The 15,249-nt window shown below is 42.4% G+C and overlaps 2 protein-coding genes across 7 annotated transcripts in view; one reads left to right on the top strand and one right to left on the bottom strand.

Annotated features, from left to right (window-relative positions):
- Nucleotides 1-3,204, bottom strand: part of BIVM (basic, immunoglobulin-like variable motif containing) — a 32,516-nt gene extending 29,312 nt beyond the window's left edge. Inside the window, exon 1 of one of the 4 annotated variants that reach the window (XM_006752919.2) lies at nucleotides 3,184-3,204. The gene's annotated coding sequence lies outside the window, so the exon portion shown is untranslated. The other 3 variants (XM_015559223.1, XM_006752920.2, XM_006752921.2) reach the window with 3 other exon arrangements.
- A 2,801-nt stretch (nucleotides 3,205-6,005) lies between these two features.
- On the top strand, nucleotides 6,006-14,768 carry KDELC1 (KDEL motif containing 1). 3 transcript variants are annotated; one of them, XM_015559232.1, is made up of 8 exons: nucleotides 6,010-6,702; nucleotides 6,876-6,953; nucleotides 7,482-7,654; nucleotides 7,778-8,015; nucleotides 9,748-9,957; nucleotides 11,570-11,659; nucleotides 12,937-13,044; nucleotides 14,535-14,768. In XM_015559232.1, the coding sequence occupies exons 1-8, from the start codon at nucleotides 6,559-6,561 to the stop codon at nucleotides 14,550-14,552; spliced, it is 1,059 nt and encodes a 352-aa protein (XP_015414718.1). In that variant the 5' UTR covers nucleotides 6,010-6,558; the 3' UTR covers nucleotides 14,553-14,768. The 3 variants fall into 3 exon arrangements, 2 of the variants coding, with proteins under 2 accessions (XP_015414720.1, XP_015414718.1); XR_001512644.1 differs by lacking the exon at nucleotides 14,535-14,768 and having other exon boundaries at nucleotides 6,006-6,702; nucleotides 9,748-9,962; nucleotides 12,937-13,022; XM_015559234.1 differs by lacking the exon at nucleotides 12,937-13,044 and having other exon boundaries at nucleotides 6,008-6,702.
- The last annotated feature ends 481 nt before the right edge of the window (nucleotides 14,769-15,249 follow it).

The raw sequence follows: 15,249 nt of genomic DNA on the forward strand, positions 1-15,249 counted from the left end.
GTGGGGGATGTGCAGGAGGCAGCTGATCGATGTTTCTCTCTCATCGATGTTCCTAACTCTTTTATCTCGTTCTTACTCTCTGTAAAAAATCAATAAAATATATTAAAAAAAAAATAAACCACTGTTTATGGAAATTTGTCTTTGAAAACCTGTAATATTTATAAATTTTACCACATAAGTAAAACAAATTACAGAAAAATATTACAAAATACCAAAAGATATTACAGAGTAAGTAAAAATTATCCAAATCCCACGACCCAAACACTGCTATAATATTACTTTCTTTCCTTATCTGTCGGCTCCTGCCTTTCCTCTTCACTTCAGTGAGATCTCCAAGAGACCAAGGGTGCTAGTATTATTGTGTCCTCAGGCTTTCTTACAAGTGAACTAAGCACAAATTATTACTGATAAGATATTATTGAGGCAAATTATTGTATTCTACTGTAATTATAGCCTCAGTAGTAGTGAGGTACAGAGAGGTAGTTTGTCCCTCCACTCCATTGCCCACAGCTCTCGGTTTTCTCAGACCTTGTATCAGCTTTTGTAGACCATTCCCAATTCCATTCCCACTCCTAGCCCCTCTACCCGCCGAGTTGACATTTCAAACCTGACCTGTGCATAGATATTAGAAAGAAAAGCATGCATCATAGAACTCCTCTGCCTAAAACCCTCTGCTGTTAGAAACAAAAGCCCACTCCTAATCTAGACCCTCCTCATCCTCCCTCGTCCCCTTCCTCTCTCTGCACTCCCTCCACACTGACCATATTTCCAGTCTCTGAATGCTGTTTACTCCCACTCACCCTCTTTCTATAATTAATTTCCATTTATCCTTCAGATATCCTTCAAATGTCACTTTCAGGGGCAGGGTAGATGCTTTCATTGCTCATCAAAATAGTCCCCGTCACCCTGTATATGCTATATGCTCAGGCACCTGTCTTTCACAGGTTTTAACCAGGTGCGACATTACTTTTATACATGTGTGTGCTTATATGATGAATGTTTGCCTCTTGTAAGTCTGGTTTTCCTGACTATTGAATTCCCAAGTCCAGCATTTATAGAAGTATCTTCTACAAATACTTATTCTTAAATGCCTACCTCATGTCAGGCATTATTGCAAACCCAGGCTTAAGAGCCCAGATTCCAGGAGGGCTCACCAGGAGTGGCCTTAGTAATTAAGAACTGGAGTTTTAGCTAACTGGCCTCTTCTTCTTCTCCCTACTTCTCACATGTGAAATTGAAGTTCCCTGATCTAAGCGAGACGATGCTATATTAAGATTCACTAATGATTGCAGCATGTAATGATCAAGTTATGATTTATTCATAAGATCATGGCACAAGCAACAAAAGTTACTGTTTAACTGTATGCAAACAAAATGTTATCATAAAATGGCCAGCCATAAATACACCGCTAAAATAACGATTTGAACTGTTTTGCAAACTAAACGTTCCATTTCTAAGAATACTCACTGCCTAGGTTGCATTCTTTTCCAGTTATATTTTAATCAGTATTTTAAGGATCAAGTTTGCTTAGAGAACTTAACATCTTAAGTCTTCAGAAAAGCTTCCCACATATGACAACTATAATGATCTATATTCTCTAAGGAAGGCCACTGAGACACAGGCATAGGTAAATGCCTTACAAAGGGTGGAATGCTGGAGGGCCCGACCACACACACACTCACACACACACTCTCACACACACACACACACACACACACACACGCTAAGCCCCCGTGCTTCTGGTCTCCTGCCCTCAACCCCCGACCGCCCCCTCCCCACTCGCATCCTTCCCCACGACCCCAGGCCCCTCTTCCTCCATCAGACCTGAACCACTCGCCTGACAGAGGGCCGGCCTATGACGGATACCGGGGGTCCTCCCGCTACTGGCCAGGGTCGAGTTCAGGCTCCCCGGGAGGCGAGCGGTGTTCCGACCGCCCTCCTCTGCCAAGCTAGCAGCGCAGGGGGCTTGGAGGCCTCCGGGTCAGAGAAGACATTCGCGCAGCCCGAGGCCCGCAGCGCTGAGCGGGTCTGGGCGGACACGGCGCCGGCCGAGAGGAAAAAGCGTGGCTGCGCCCCCTGTCCGCGCCCCTCCCTCTGCCTCCGGCCAGGGGGAGTCTCCTGCCCGCCCCAGGACGCCCCGGTGCTCTAGGCGCTTGGGCTGGTGGAACTCGAGCAGTTGTACCCGGGCGGAGAGATCCCCGGATTCGAGCTTTGGAATGCACGAGTTTAGATCATTACTAAGGACAAACACCAAAACGAAAGCAGAAAAGGAACCCCCCACCCAGGCCCACTTTGTCGGGGCCGCCGGCCCGTGTGGGTTATCGGGGCAGCTGGCAAGGTCAAGAGCGGGAGGGAGGACGAGGAGGAGGCTCCTGGAGACCACCTAGGCCCCGCGGTGGGCGCACAGGGGCGAAGGGATGCCCACCGCGCGCTCCGGACCCGGCCCTATAGAGCGTGGCTGGGAGACACACGGGCTCCTGGCATTAGCCACCGGTATACTCGGGGGCCGCTCCAAATCAGGCTTTGTTCCCGAGAGCACACGTGGCGCTTCCCTCCATCCTGCGGCCCCGCTCGTCACTCCACTTTTCCCAGGAGAACGAGTACCGACGCAGTGACCTCCACTTGGACCGCTCCCGGGGTCCGGAGAGCCCCACGGCCCTTGGCCGCCCAGCGGAGTTGGCGGCACCTAGAACAGGCGGACCGCGCCAGGCCCAGCCCGCGGCGCCCGGGTTCCTGCCACAAGACCCCCGCGCGCAGGGCGCACCGCCGCGGACAGCCACTTTGGTTCTGCCCATAGCCCCGGTACCTTCAGCCTGGCCGGTGGGGTTGGGTCGCTACGGAGCCCAATCACCGATTCCCGCGCGCGGCCTGCGACGCTCCTCGGGTTACCCTGGGGCTGGCGTCTCTCGTCCCATCGGGCAGCTGGGGGACAGCGCCCTGGATGGCTGTGCCCGGAGACCACTATCAGATATCAATGATATCTCAGGATATCATTGACAAACCTTCCTTTCATCGTGTTTTACACCTGACCTCTGCAGGTGCGGAGGATATGGTGACAATTCAAAGGAAAAAAAATCAGCTGTGCCTCCAGGCCCGCGTGCCCTTCTATCGGAGATGTGGTATTTATCTGTTCCCTGGAAGCCCTGACCACAAAACAAATAAATGAGTGAGAGATGGGAAAACCTGGCAGGATTTCCGCTGGTCCCATCGCGAACTACACGTCCCAGGAAGCCATGGCGCCGGGACGCGTGTCCACCCACCATCCACTTAGAGAAAGCCTTACTCAGCCCGCCCGACGCGCGCGGCCAATCCCCTCGCCGGGCACCTTGGACTGGAACCTGAGACGGATTCGCCCCAATGATGCTCCAGTTGCAGGAGCAAAGCAAGTTTATCGTTGTCCCGAGAAAGAGGAGCAGGGCGGCTCTTGCCCGTTTCAGCAGAACGACTGTCCTTCAGCTGCACAAGCCCGCGCTGCGGTTGTGATTTTCCCGGGGAACGTGGAGACCCGCGCGCCTTGCCCTGCACAGCAAGCCACACCTCTGGGAGCCGTTTTTGCTGCTGCGATCGGCCAACGTGCCCTTACCCGAACCACAGCTCGTTCTGTCCATCTTCGATACCTCATTTATTCGTGGATTATTTGATAGTCCGTCTCGTAAATGTTTAGCGTTTTGCTGCTTTACTACTTCTTTCTGGGGACAGTTCCAGCATTTGCTGAGACCGGCGGAGAGAGGCGACTGAGCCCAGAGAAGAGTGAAGTATGGGGACCAGGGCTCAAAGCCGCTGTTGTCCTTCCTGCGCGCTATTTCTATATTCAGGCGGTGGATACATCCGGAAATAAGTAAGTTGAGAAACAGCTGCCTAACTATTTTTGGAATGCAGATAAAGCTTACTGCTACTTCTTTCCAGTTTTATCCGCCCACGAACTCCTTTCTCCACAGCAGTTTAAATTTCAGGATATTTGGGTGCTATCCACATCTGGTTGTAACTGTCTTTCTCCGTTCCAACCAATCTTTCTCAGAGCTTTCGAAATAATTCTGAATGAGCTCTTCTCCTAGCTATTTTCATAGGGATTCCCACGTAACTAGAGAAACTACTTTTGCCTAACCTGTAATAAGGACTTTGGATCCAGTTGTTAGAAACTTGGTTTCATTTTTCCTTGGTGCTGCCCTCCGTTTCCAGGTGCACATCTGCAGATAAACGTGCGTTGAAACTCAAAAAGAATAATCAAGCACTATTTGAAACCTTAGAGTTTAGAGGGAAAGTATATGTGTTCGCAACAAACGTTTGTTTCACTCCATTGAACTCGACAATTGAAATTATACTCAAAACTTATGTCTAGAATTCACATACTTTTGAAATGATTGTCTTTTTTTAATTGCTCACCATGTATATTTTGTAGGAAAGAAAAAAAAAAACCTTGGGAATACGTTTTCCAAAGCAAATAAAAGATATTAAATAGTATAATTGGAGAAACTAAATATAATCTTAAGAGCAAGAGCACTCACTCAAAAAAACCTTTCATACGGTGTCACTTAAATGATACACTACCTACTGGCTCTTGCCCATGCTGGGCATGATTTATAATTTTTGTTGTTAATCCTCACTTGAGGATATTTTTTCCTTTTTTTTTTTTTTTTTTTGAGAGAATAAAAGGGAGGGAGGGGAAGAGAGATGTAAGGGAGCCTCCTGAATGCTGGAACCTGCAACCCAGGTAAGTGCCCTTGACTGGGAATTGAGCCTGCAACCTTTCTGTTTATGGGTTGACTAACCACTGACAAACACTGACCTGGGCTGTAATACTAATTTTTAAAAGAACCATTGGGAGAGATTTTTCAAACTATTTTTAGAGGCACTATTTGATCACAAATTTCCATATGTGATGGACATAAAATAAATAGTAGGTTGATAGGAATATTTTTATATATGAAATGCGTAAGTACATTCTACGTTTACATAGATTAGTTTTAGTAACATATTCCCTTGCAATTTTCTAATGAAACTGTTTTATGTTATCTTGGCTATTGGCATCCTCTTCTTTTTAAAATCTCTGATCCATCAGATTCATTCTGACACTCAAAGTATAACAGAGAAGACAGTGTATGTTAGGGGGAGAACGTGAAGGAGGAGAGTAAGATTCACAGACTGGACAGCATGATCTTTGTGCATTATGTTCCTTAAAATAATCTTTCTATATTATTCCTCTACCCATCACAGGTTCACATCTTCTCCAGGTGAAAAGATAAGAGAAGAACATACTAATAGAGAATTTGTTTCCTGAAGACACACATTAACAAGAATAATCAAGCTATATACAATATGGTCATAGATTACACTTACTTAATTGGAGGTATGTGAGAAGTAACTGATAAGCACTATTGAAATTTGACCACTTCAGGAAGAGAAAGGGCTTGAAGCAAAGGGGAGAAGTTAACTGTTGTTGTGGGTTTTTTTGTTCCAATAGTATTTTTCAGGAGAAATTTACATATATATATACTGCAGCTGCATTACCTAGAGCCATATCTTTCCATATCAATGGAGATAGTACCCTAACACAGTGGAAAAGCAATGTATATACAGAGACACAAATTCTTCTTGTTCCCCACCTCCAATAAAGGCAAATGTTTTAAAAATATTTCCCACATTCCACCAGGACCACATGGTACAATATAAACCTTAAAAAATATTCCATTGTTGACTACTGCCTGGATCAGGTGGGAATCTGAAAATTATAGAATGACAGTAAAATCTCAATTCAGATTCTGCTATATTTTGTTAGTATTATTTCTATAAACATATAATTAATTAATTACAATATGAATGAACTTTTTTTTCATAAAGGAGGAGAGAGAGAATCATTGATCTGCTGCCTCCAGCACGTCCCCTACTCGGCACTGAGCCTGCAACTGAGCCTGAATGGGAATCAAACTATGACCTCCTGGTTCATAGATGCTCAACCACTTAACCACACCAGCTGGGCTGAATGAACTATTTTGAAGATTGCTCTTGTTTTTGTATGATTCTTAAAACAAACAAACATAGTAATGGTTCTTTGTTTACTTATATTGTTATTGATGGTGATTTACTCATTGAGGAAAAATACCTTAGACACTTTAAGAAACTTTTTATAAGAGATCATTGAAGTATTAATTTTATATCACTTTTGTCTTTCATCAAAAAAAGACATACTCCTTTGATATATTTTTACCAATGTTTGCTTATTTTTAAGTACACAAAACATAAAAAATAATGGACTATAATAGCCACTGTGAGCAAAAATTAGTTGCTATTGGCTTTCTTTAGAACTCGTGCGAAACAGGCCTGACTGTGAAAATATCACGACCTGACTGTGAAGAGCTGTCAGAACAGAAGACAAAATACCCTTCCTAATAACCTCGGCAAAATCTGTGAAGTCGATTGTGGATAATGGATATTTGTTACGTGTTTCAAATGCTGAGTGAAATTATGATTGTGTAATTTGTTGCTTGTGTGTAATTAGGGCCGGTTTACCACGAGAACTGTGACTGTCCTTCGGAAGATAGTGCCGCCTGGCTACAGGAGATGAACTGCCCAGAAACCATCGCTCAGATTCAGAGAGACCTGGTGCATTTCCCTACTGTTGATCCAGAAAAGATTGCAGAAGAAATCCCAAAGAGATTTGGACAGAGGCAGAGCTTGTGCCACTATACCGTGAAGGATAACAAGGTACAATTTGTGCGTGAGGTTTGCTTGTCTGTCTTAGTGATTTTTTATTTTGACCGTTTGGCTACAGCTAGCTTTACTGAAAATCATTCTGAGGATCATTCTGATAACCTTTATTTCAGAGAAGCCTGCCAGTACTTTTAGTCTAACGTAATAAACATTCAATTACCTTTCAGGTGTATATCAAGACTCATGGTGAACATGTAGGTTTTAGAATTTTCATGGATGCCATACTACTTTCTTTGACTAGAAAAGTAAGTATTTCTTTTATGTAAAATATAAATTTCTTTTCTCAATATACAGTCAGCCCTGTAATTAAGCCCAGGTTTTAAAATATAATTTTTCAAACTAAAAATAATAATTATATCAGAGGTGTCCTATATGGGCCTTATTTTAATACTGTTCTGAAGTTTTATGTCTTGTGGGGTGCTTGTGTTAATTTCCTAGGGCTGCTGTACTAAACTACTCCAAACTGGGTGGCTTTAGACAACAGAAATTTATTCTTTCACGGTTCTGGAGACTAAACGTCCAAAATCATGGTGCCAGCAGGGCTGTGCTTCCTCTGAAACCTACAGAGGAGAACCCTTCTCGGCTCTTCCTGACTTCTGGTGGTGCCCAGCAGTGCTTGGCATTCCCTGGTTTGCAGCTGCATCGCTCTAGTCTCTGTCCTCACAAGCCATTGTCCCTGTATGTCCTCACCTCTTTTTACAAGGACACACATTGATCAGTAGAAGGCATTATACAAGGCCAGACGTGTTAGTAAGCTCTTTTCTTTGTCCTAGGTGAGGATGCCTGATGTGGAGTTTTTTGTTAATTTGGGAGATTGGCCTTTGGAAAAAAAGAAATCCAGTCCACACATTCATCCGATCTTTTCCTGGTGTGGCTCCACAGACTCCAAGGATATCGTGATGCCCACCTACGACCTGACGGACTCTGTTCTAGAAACCATGGGCCGGTGAGAGACGGGTCACACATGACCCAGAGCCTTGGTTTTTTCCCCCCTTGGTGAGTTCTTTCCCAACAACCTTTGTGATGTGATGGTTTGGAGGGCAAATGTGTTGTACTTTCTGTCTTCCAGAGTAAGTCTGGATATGATGTCTGTGCAAGCTAACACGGGTCCTCCCTGGGAAAGCAAAAACTCCACAGCTGTCTGGAGAGGCCGAGACAGCCGAAAAGAGAGACTTGAGCTGGTTAAACTCAGCAGAAAACACCCAGAGCTCATAGATGCTGCCTTCACCAACTTTTTCTTCTTTAAACACGATGAAAGCCTCTATGGTCCCATTGTGAAACACATTTCATTTTTTGATTTCTTCAAGGTATGGCCTCATCTGTGACCAATCCTTTTTTGTTTTTCCAAATACAGTTGACCCTTGAACGACATGGGATTGAACGGCACAGACCCATGTACAGGCTGGTTTTTCTCAATATACAGTCAGCCCTCTATTTCTCCTGCTTTTGAATCCATAGATTCAGTCAACTGCAGATCAAAAACAGTATTTTTACGCGAGGGTGGGAATCTATGGATGCGGATGGCCAGCTATGTGCATTGATCTTTGCCATTTTACATAAGGAGCTTGATCACCTGTGGACTTTGGTATCTGTGGGGGTTCTGGAACCAATCCTCCATGGATACAAAGGGACAACTGTTTGGGGGGAATCAAAAGTTAGAAAGAAAAAAAGAAGAAGGAGAAAGAAGAAGTTATATGCATGATTTTGACAGTGCTGGAGATGGGGCGGGGGAGTCCGTGTCCCTAAACCGCATGTTGTTCAAGGGAATACTGTATCTTCATTTCGGGGAGAGAAATTGAGGCCTATAACTTACAGGGATGGGAGAGATGAGCATTAAACTCAGTGACTCTCAGGGCATGGGACCCCAGGGACTGGTTTGGCAGCCTGGGTCTGTACTCAGTACCCAACCCTGACATTAAATATGTATCAGGGAGCTTGAGGCCGAGGGAGAGCTATAATTTTTCACCCCAGTTGACCCCCAAGATAATACATTTCAGCTCAAAAATCTTTTTTATTAATAGATACATGTAAGTGGTTTTACAAATACTTCTTCCCAGAGCCACAGCTTGACAACAGACTAAAAAAGATATAAACCAGGTGTCTCTTAATAGGCCTCTGGTGGGGAAATGACTTGAAATCCATCCAAATGGTCTGCATGGGAATTCTTTCTGTAGCTAGAAGGTGTACTGCTCATCTTTCCCAGGGAGTGAGCGTTTTTCCAGCAACTCCACTTTCACGCAGTAGGACACTGCCCTGTTCTCTAGACCAATGAGTTGTTTTTGAAGTCCCATGTGGTGGTGAGAAAGGTGGGTAAGGCAAGTGATTAGTGAGCTCTTTCTATGCTGTATATGGCCAAGTTTGTTTTTTGTTGTTGATGGGTCACATGGCAGCAGGTAGACCTAAAGAATTCCATGAGTTGTCATTTCCATACGCATATCACAGAGATTTTTGAAATATGATTAAAACCAAAGAGAACTAATACCAGCCATCCATCCTCAGGGTATTCTGTCATGCCTTTGCTTTATTCCTATCTATTGAGTTTGCTAGAGCTAAGGACTATTGATCAGCACAATGCTATGAATATTTTTATTTAGAGATGTACTTGCCTCAGAGCTTGTTAATTTCCTTAAGACTTGTGTGTGGCCACCTAATGTTTAAAAGGTATGGTTAACATGGTATAGAATGTGCCATCAGCAGGTGCTCACATGTGATTAAGTAAGTAATAGGGAAATTACAGTCACCATAAATCAATCTTTCTTTAGGTTATAGCCTGAGGACAACAATTATTTATTATTTTATTGGCTGCGTCAACATTAGACTTGTAGTCTGTGAAACTTAGGAGAGCATCAAAATAAGCCTTCAACTCTAGAGCAGCACGTTATATAATAGCAGTTACTACATGGTGAAAGCAGTGGGCAAAGTCTGGCCAGTTTATATCTGAAGACAGTGAGGCTCTTTGTGTGAAAGGGGAGGAGAATAACGAGAATAGAAAAAAAGGAAATGTAATAGAGGTTCTTACATTTTACTGCTGTTTCACAGCACAAGTATCAAATAAACGTGGATGGCACTGTCGCAGCCTATCGCCTGCCATATCTTCTAGTCGGCGACAGTGTTGTGCTGAAGCAGGACTCCATCTACTATGAACACTTTTACAATGAGCTGCAGCCCTGGAGACATTACATTCCTGTTAAAAGCAACCTGAGCGATCTTTTAGAAAAACTTAACTGGGCAAAAGATCACGATGAAGAGGTAAGGTCAGTCTCCTTGTACCCCAATATCCATAGCCTCCTTTATTTATTTTTAAAATATATTTTTATTGATTTCAGAGAGGGAGAGAGAGATAGAAACACCAGTGATGAGAGAGAATCATTGATTGGCTGCCTCCTGCAAGCCCCACAATGGGGATCGAGCCTGCAACCCGGGCATGTGCCCTGACTGGAAATCGAACTGTGACCTCCTGGTTCATAGGTCAATGCTCAACCACTGAGCCATGCTGGCCGGGCTCATGGCTTCATTTTAAATGTCTGTTCAGTCGGCTCAGAATAGACCTTTACCTATAAATAGGACCCCCCGTGGGTAACCCAGTTCCATTCGGGATGAACACAGGTATTGTGGCTTGGTTTAACTGTCTAGTCTGCACATGAAACAAAAAGCTAAACCTTGGCTTTGACTATGCTTTCTCTTTTAGTCAAGTTGCTCTGAGCCTCTAGCACTCCCTCACTTCTGCTAGGAACATAAGAAAGCTAGCCTGATAGAGGGAAAACTAACTGTGCTATGGATTAAAATGAGGGATTGGAGGATGTGGAGAAAAAGGAACCCTAGTACACTGCTGGTAGAAATGCAGACTGGTGCGGCCATTATGGAAAACAGTATGGAGTTTCCTCAAAAAATTAAATATGGAACTGCCATTTGACCCAGTGATCCCACTTCTAAAAATATATCTTAAGAAACCCAAAACACCAAATCATAAAGAATGCACCCCTATGTTCATAGCAACACAATTTACAATAGCTAAGATCTGGAAACAGCCCAAGTGCCCATTAGTAGATGAATGGATAAAAAAGCTGTGGTACATTTACACCATGGAATACTATGCACTGGTAAAAAATCAGAGTCTCTTACCCTTTGAGACAGCATGGAGGAACCTGGAGAGTATCATGCTAAGTGAAATAAGTTAGTCAGAGAAAGACAAGTATCATATGATTTCACTCATATATGGAATCTAAGTAACAAAATAAACTGATGAACGGAGTGGATCCAGAGACATGGAAGCATAGAACAGAGTGTAGAATCTCAGAGGGAAGGAAGGGGAGTGTGGGTGGGTGGAAGGTAATCAACCAAAGACCTTGTATGCATAACCCATGGATGCAGTTAGTGGGGTGGGAAGGCCTGGGGCAGGAAGGGGGGGTTGGGTGTGGGCTGGAGGGCGTCAATGGGAGGAAAAAGCGGACATATATAATACTTTCAACAATAAAGATTTTTTTTAAATAAAATCAAGCTTAAAAAATTAGGGATTGCATGAAATAAACTTTGAAATCATTTCTGAAAAATTATAAGGCAGTGCATTAAGCTTAATCCTGCATTTACTTTACAAAGTCATTATTACTTCATTTAATGTATACCCTTTCTCTCCAAGAGAGACTTAATGCTAGAAGGTTTAATATGACTTCTCAAACTCTCAAGTCTTAAAAACCTCCTTTTAATTAAAACAAACATACTCTGTTAACTGTTCCCTGTACCAGGAAAGACTAACTCCAAAGATATTTTTCCCACTAAAATGTACTCTGAAGATCAGTTTTCCTATGTCTGCATGGGGAAAAAAATGTTTCATGAAAGGATTTTTTTGTTGTTGGTCCCGTAGGCAAAGAAGATAGCAAAAACAGGACAAGAATTTGCAAGAAATAATCTCATGGGTGATGACATATTCTGTTATTACTTTAAACTTTTCCAGGTCAGTATTTTCTAAGGAAATGACATCTAACTTGTAATTGATCATATTAGTAGTTAAGTGAAATAATATTATGTGTATTACTTATATATGTATATATATTAATATTTCTATAAATAATATTTATAATGTCATTTCACTTAACAATGTCTGAAAGTATATTATATAAGGAGATAAATGTACCTCTGTGGGTGAAAATCAAGGACAAACATTAAATAATATTGAAAAAAGAAGAAAACCAAAGATTAGCTATTGGATAATGCTACAACATTAAAGGAAAGGTAATAATGTTAGAACTATGTGGTATTTGGTTAGGAAATTGGCATCTGATTCTGCAAAATTACTATGCATGGATTCATATTTTCTCTTTGCACAACATTACTGCTTGCTGCCTTACCATTTCTTTGTCTACATAGTGCACGGTATGTTTGGAACTGTTGTACTGACTCCATGTGAGCCATGATTTCTCTTAGAAATCATTCTCATGGACCTTAGCATTTAGGTATCATAATTAAAGCATATCTGAATTTGAAAGGTTCTTTTTTTTAAAAAAAAAAGTAGTAGTAAGCAAGTAATTTGCTAACAATTATACTAGATATAAATTAAGCTTTTTTTTTCAAATCACAGAATTGCAGATATTGAGCCCCATATCTTGGGCTCTGCTACAAGACAAAGCCAGACTTTTTTCTGGTCTGCACTGGCCTCTTCCCCTTTAATACTTCTAGAGGGTGGTGAAGGGATGAGAGGGTGAAGGTGTAAACCAAAGGAGTGGGGGATTTACTATCTAAATTCCTGAAGATCTACAGGGTAGTAGTGTTCATTCACTCAACTCACATATACTAGTACATAAGCACCTAGTCCAGAGCCTGTCACAGAAGGAGCACATAATGAATGAAGATGGTAGCTGATTCTGTATAAGCCATGGTAGGTAAGACAAAAATAGTCTCTGTCCTCAAATTCTCAGTCTAAGGAAGATTATGTGTGTAGGTTTTTTTTCCCACTGCAATGCAAAGGCAGTACAAAATAAGTTAAAAATCAAGTCATATAAATAAAAGATGAATAAGGAGAGATCCCCTAGAAATAGGCAGCCAGTGTCCAAAGGACAGCTGCCTCAAAAACTCTTGTGGAATGTTTAAGGGGAGTATGGTGGACCCTGCATATTGTCACTTGACACGTGTGAGTTAAATGGAACCATATTCTAGCAAATTTTAGCATATCTAATTTGGTAAACATACTCTAAGCATCATGTAAGGAATGCTTTTGTGTTGTTGCTTATACAGGAATATGCCAATTTACAAGTGAGTGAGCCCCAAATCCGAGAGGGCATGAAGAGGGTAGAACCGCAGACCGAGGATGACCTCTTTCCTTGCACATGCCACAGGAAAAAGGTAACCAGAACTAGCCAATGTCAGAGTAACAACTAACTTTGATCCAAGTCTTTATTCAGTCAGGCAATAATAATTTGTGTTTCTCCTGCAGCCTGCCAGCAATTTATTCTACTAGAGAGATAGATATAATAGATAATAACAAGGCAAAAGAAAGGGTGCTGAGATACAGTTGAGTGAGAAGATGTAGGAGCTCCCAGCAAAGTAGACGGAGGTCTTTTTTAAATGTGAGAATTCACATCGTATGGCATTTGAATTTAGTGATAAAAATATATATAACCATGATTATTCATCTTAGCAAATTATCCATGAAAAGCAGTCACTGTTGGTACCACCACATCCTGATTTTGTTTATAAAAGGCAGATTCAGCCCTAACTGGTTTGGCTCAATGGATAGAGCGTCAGCCTGAGAACTGAAAGGTCCCAAGCTCAAAGGCAGATGCCAGGGTTGCGGGCTCGATCCCTAGTAGGGGGTGGCGTGCAGGAGTCAGCCAATCAATGATTCTCTCTCAACATTGATGTTTCTATCTCTCTCCCTCTCCCTTCCTCTCTGAAATCAATAAAAAATATTTTTTAAAAAAGGCAGATTCACATAGGGACTTGTCAGGCTAAAAAGGACCTCAGAGGTCATCCATTTCATTTAGTGATTAACCAAACTGATCCCAAAGAAGAAGTTAGTTCAGAATCAGCTAGCTGCATTACAGGAAAGCAAGGACCAAAAAACTAGTCTCTCATTTTCAAATCGTGTGCATGGTTGTGTATAAAGACAGTGTGGTAGGGGGGGGTTGTTTTGATTATAGTTTTTTGTTTGTTTGAAGGAATGCATATTGTATAAAATTCTGATTTATAGCTATAATCCTATATAATAAAAGGCTAATATGCAAATCGACCAAACAGCAGAATGACTGGTCGTTATGACACTCACTGACCACTAGGAGGTAGATGCTCAATGCAGGAGCTGCCCCTGGTGGTCAGAGCACTCCCACAGGGGGAGCGCCGCTTAGCCAGAATCCAGGCTCAAGGCTGGCGAGCACACAGCATCGGGGGTGGCGGGAGCCTCTCCCACCTCCAGCAGTGCTAAGGAGCAGTGAGCCGAGCCGTAAGGAGCAACAAGCAGGCAGGCAGTAAGGAGTGAGGGGTCCCAGACTACGAGAGGGTGCAGGCTGGGCTGAGGGGACCCACCCCCACCCCCAAGTGCACAAATTTTGTGCACCAGGCCTCTAGTATAATATATATTGACATTTTTTAAAAATATATTTTATTGATTTTTTACAGAGAGGAAGGGAGAGGGATAGAGGTGCTGCATCAGTAGTCTGATGAAACTCTATCTGTGGGTGATTCCAAAAACAGTCCTAGACTCTCTAAGTCTATAGCAGTAACTTGGCTTTTTTTCCCCTTCTTTCATCTTTAAGGGAAAACAATTAATAGACTAAGTCTTCCAAACTCATGTATGACTTCTTGATGGCTCTAAATATTTTGCTTCTTCATTTCAGACCAAAGATGAACTCTGATATGCAGAATACCTTCCCTTCAAATAATGGTGCTCTGAAGACTCTTCCTAACTGAAAAGAAGAATGTTTTTTTAAAATATTAATTCTATGGACAATATAAAATATGCTATGTGATTGTCTGGGTCATGAAGATATATTTCTTCTTCTTATGCAGTATTCCCATGACTGTCTTTTAAAGCACATTTTTAGAATTTTATAATAAAACCACTTTTATTTGAAAGGCCTGTGATATGCTAGTTATTAACTGTGTTTGGATCAGTAAAAAGAGGGGGAGTCTGGGTCCTGGACTCAGTGTGGAACATCACAGCAGCCACCAGCAACCCAGAAGTGTGGTTTGCATGACAAAGCAATAAACCTCTATCTTGTTTACACTATTATTTTGGATTTAAGTTACTCACAGCCGAACCTAACAAATTCATCTTACAAGGCCTTTCATAATCTGGTCTCTGCCTGCATCTTTAATCAGATCCCTCATGACTTCCTAATGGTGTGCTCTGTAACCCAGCAAAATAAATCCCTTACCTTCTTTCACTGGCTTCTTACCTTGCTTGTGTATGCTTTCCCCTTGGTCTGCAATGCCATGACCCTCTCTTCTTCTTCTGGCTTAGGTAGCCTTCAATGCTCATTTCGGGAATCACCCCTCTGAATCTTCCACCTGCATTTACCATGCTATGTGGTAGTGATCTAGTTGGTTGTT

Source organism: Myotis davidii, unplaced genomic scaffold (assembly GCF_000327345.1).
Source record: "Myotis davidii unplaced genomic scaffold, ASM32734v1 scaffold450, whole genome shotgun sequence".
Taxonomy (NCBI): Eukaryota; Metazoa; Chordata; class Mammalia; order Chiroptera; family Vespertilionidae; genus Myotis; species Myotis davidii.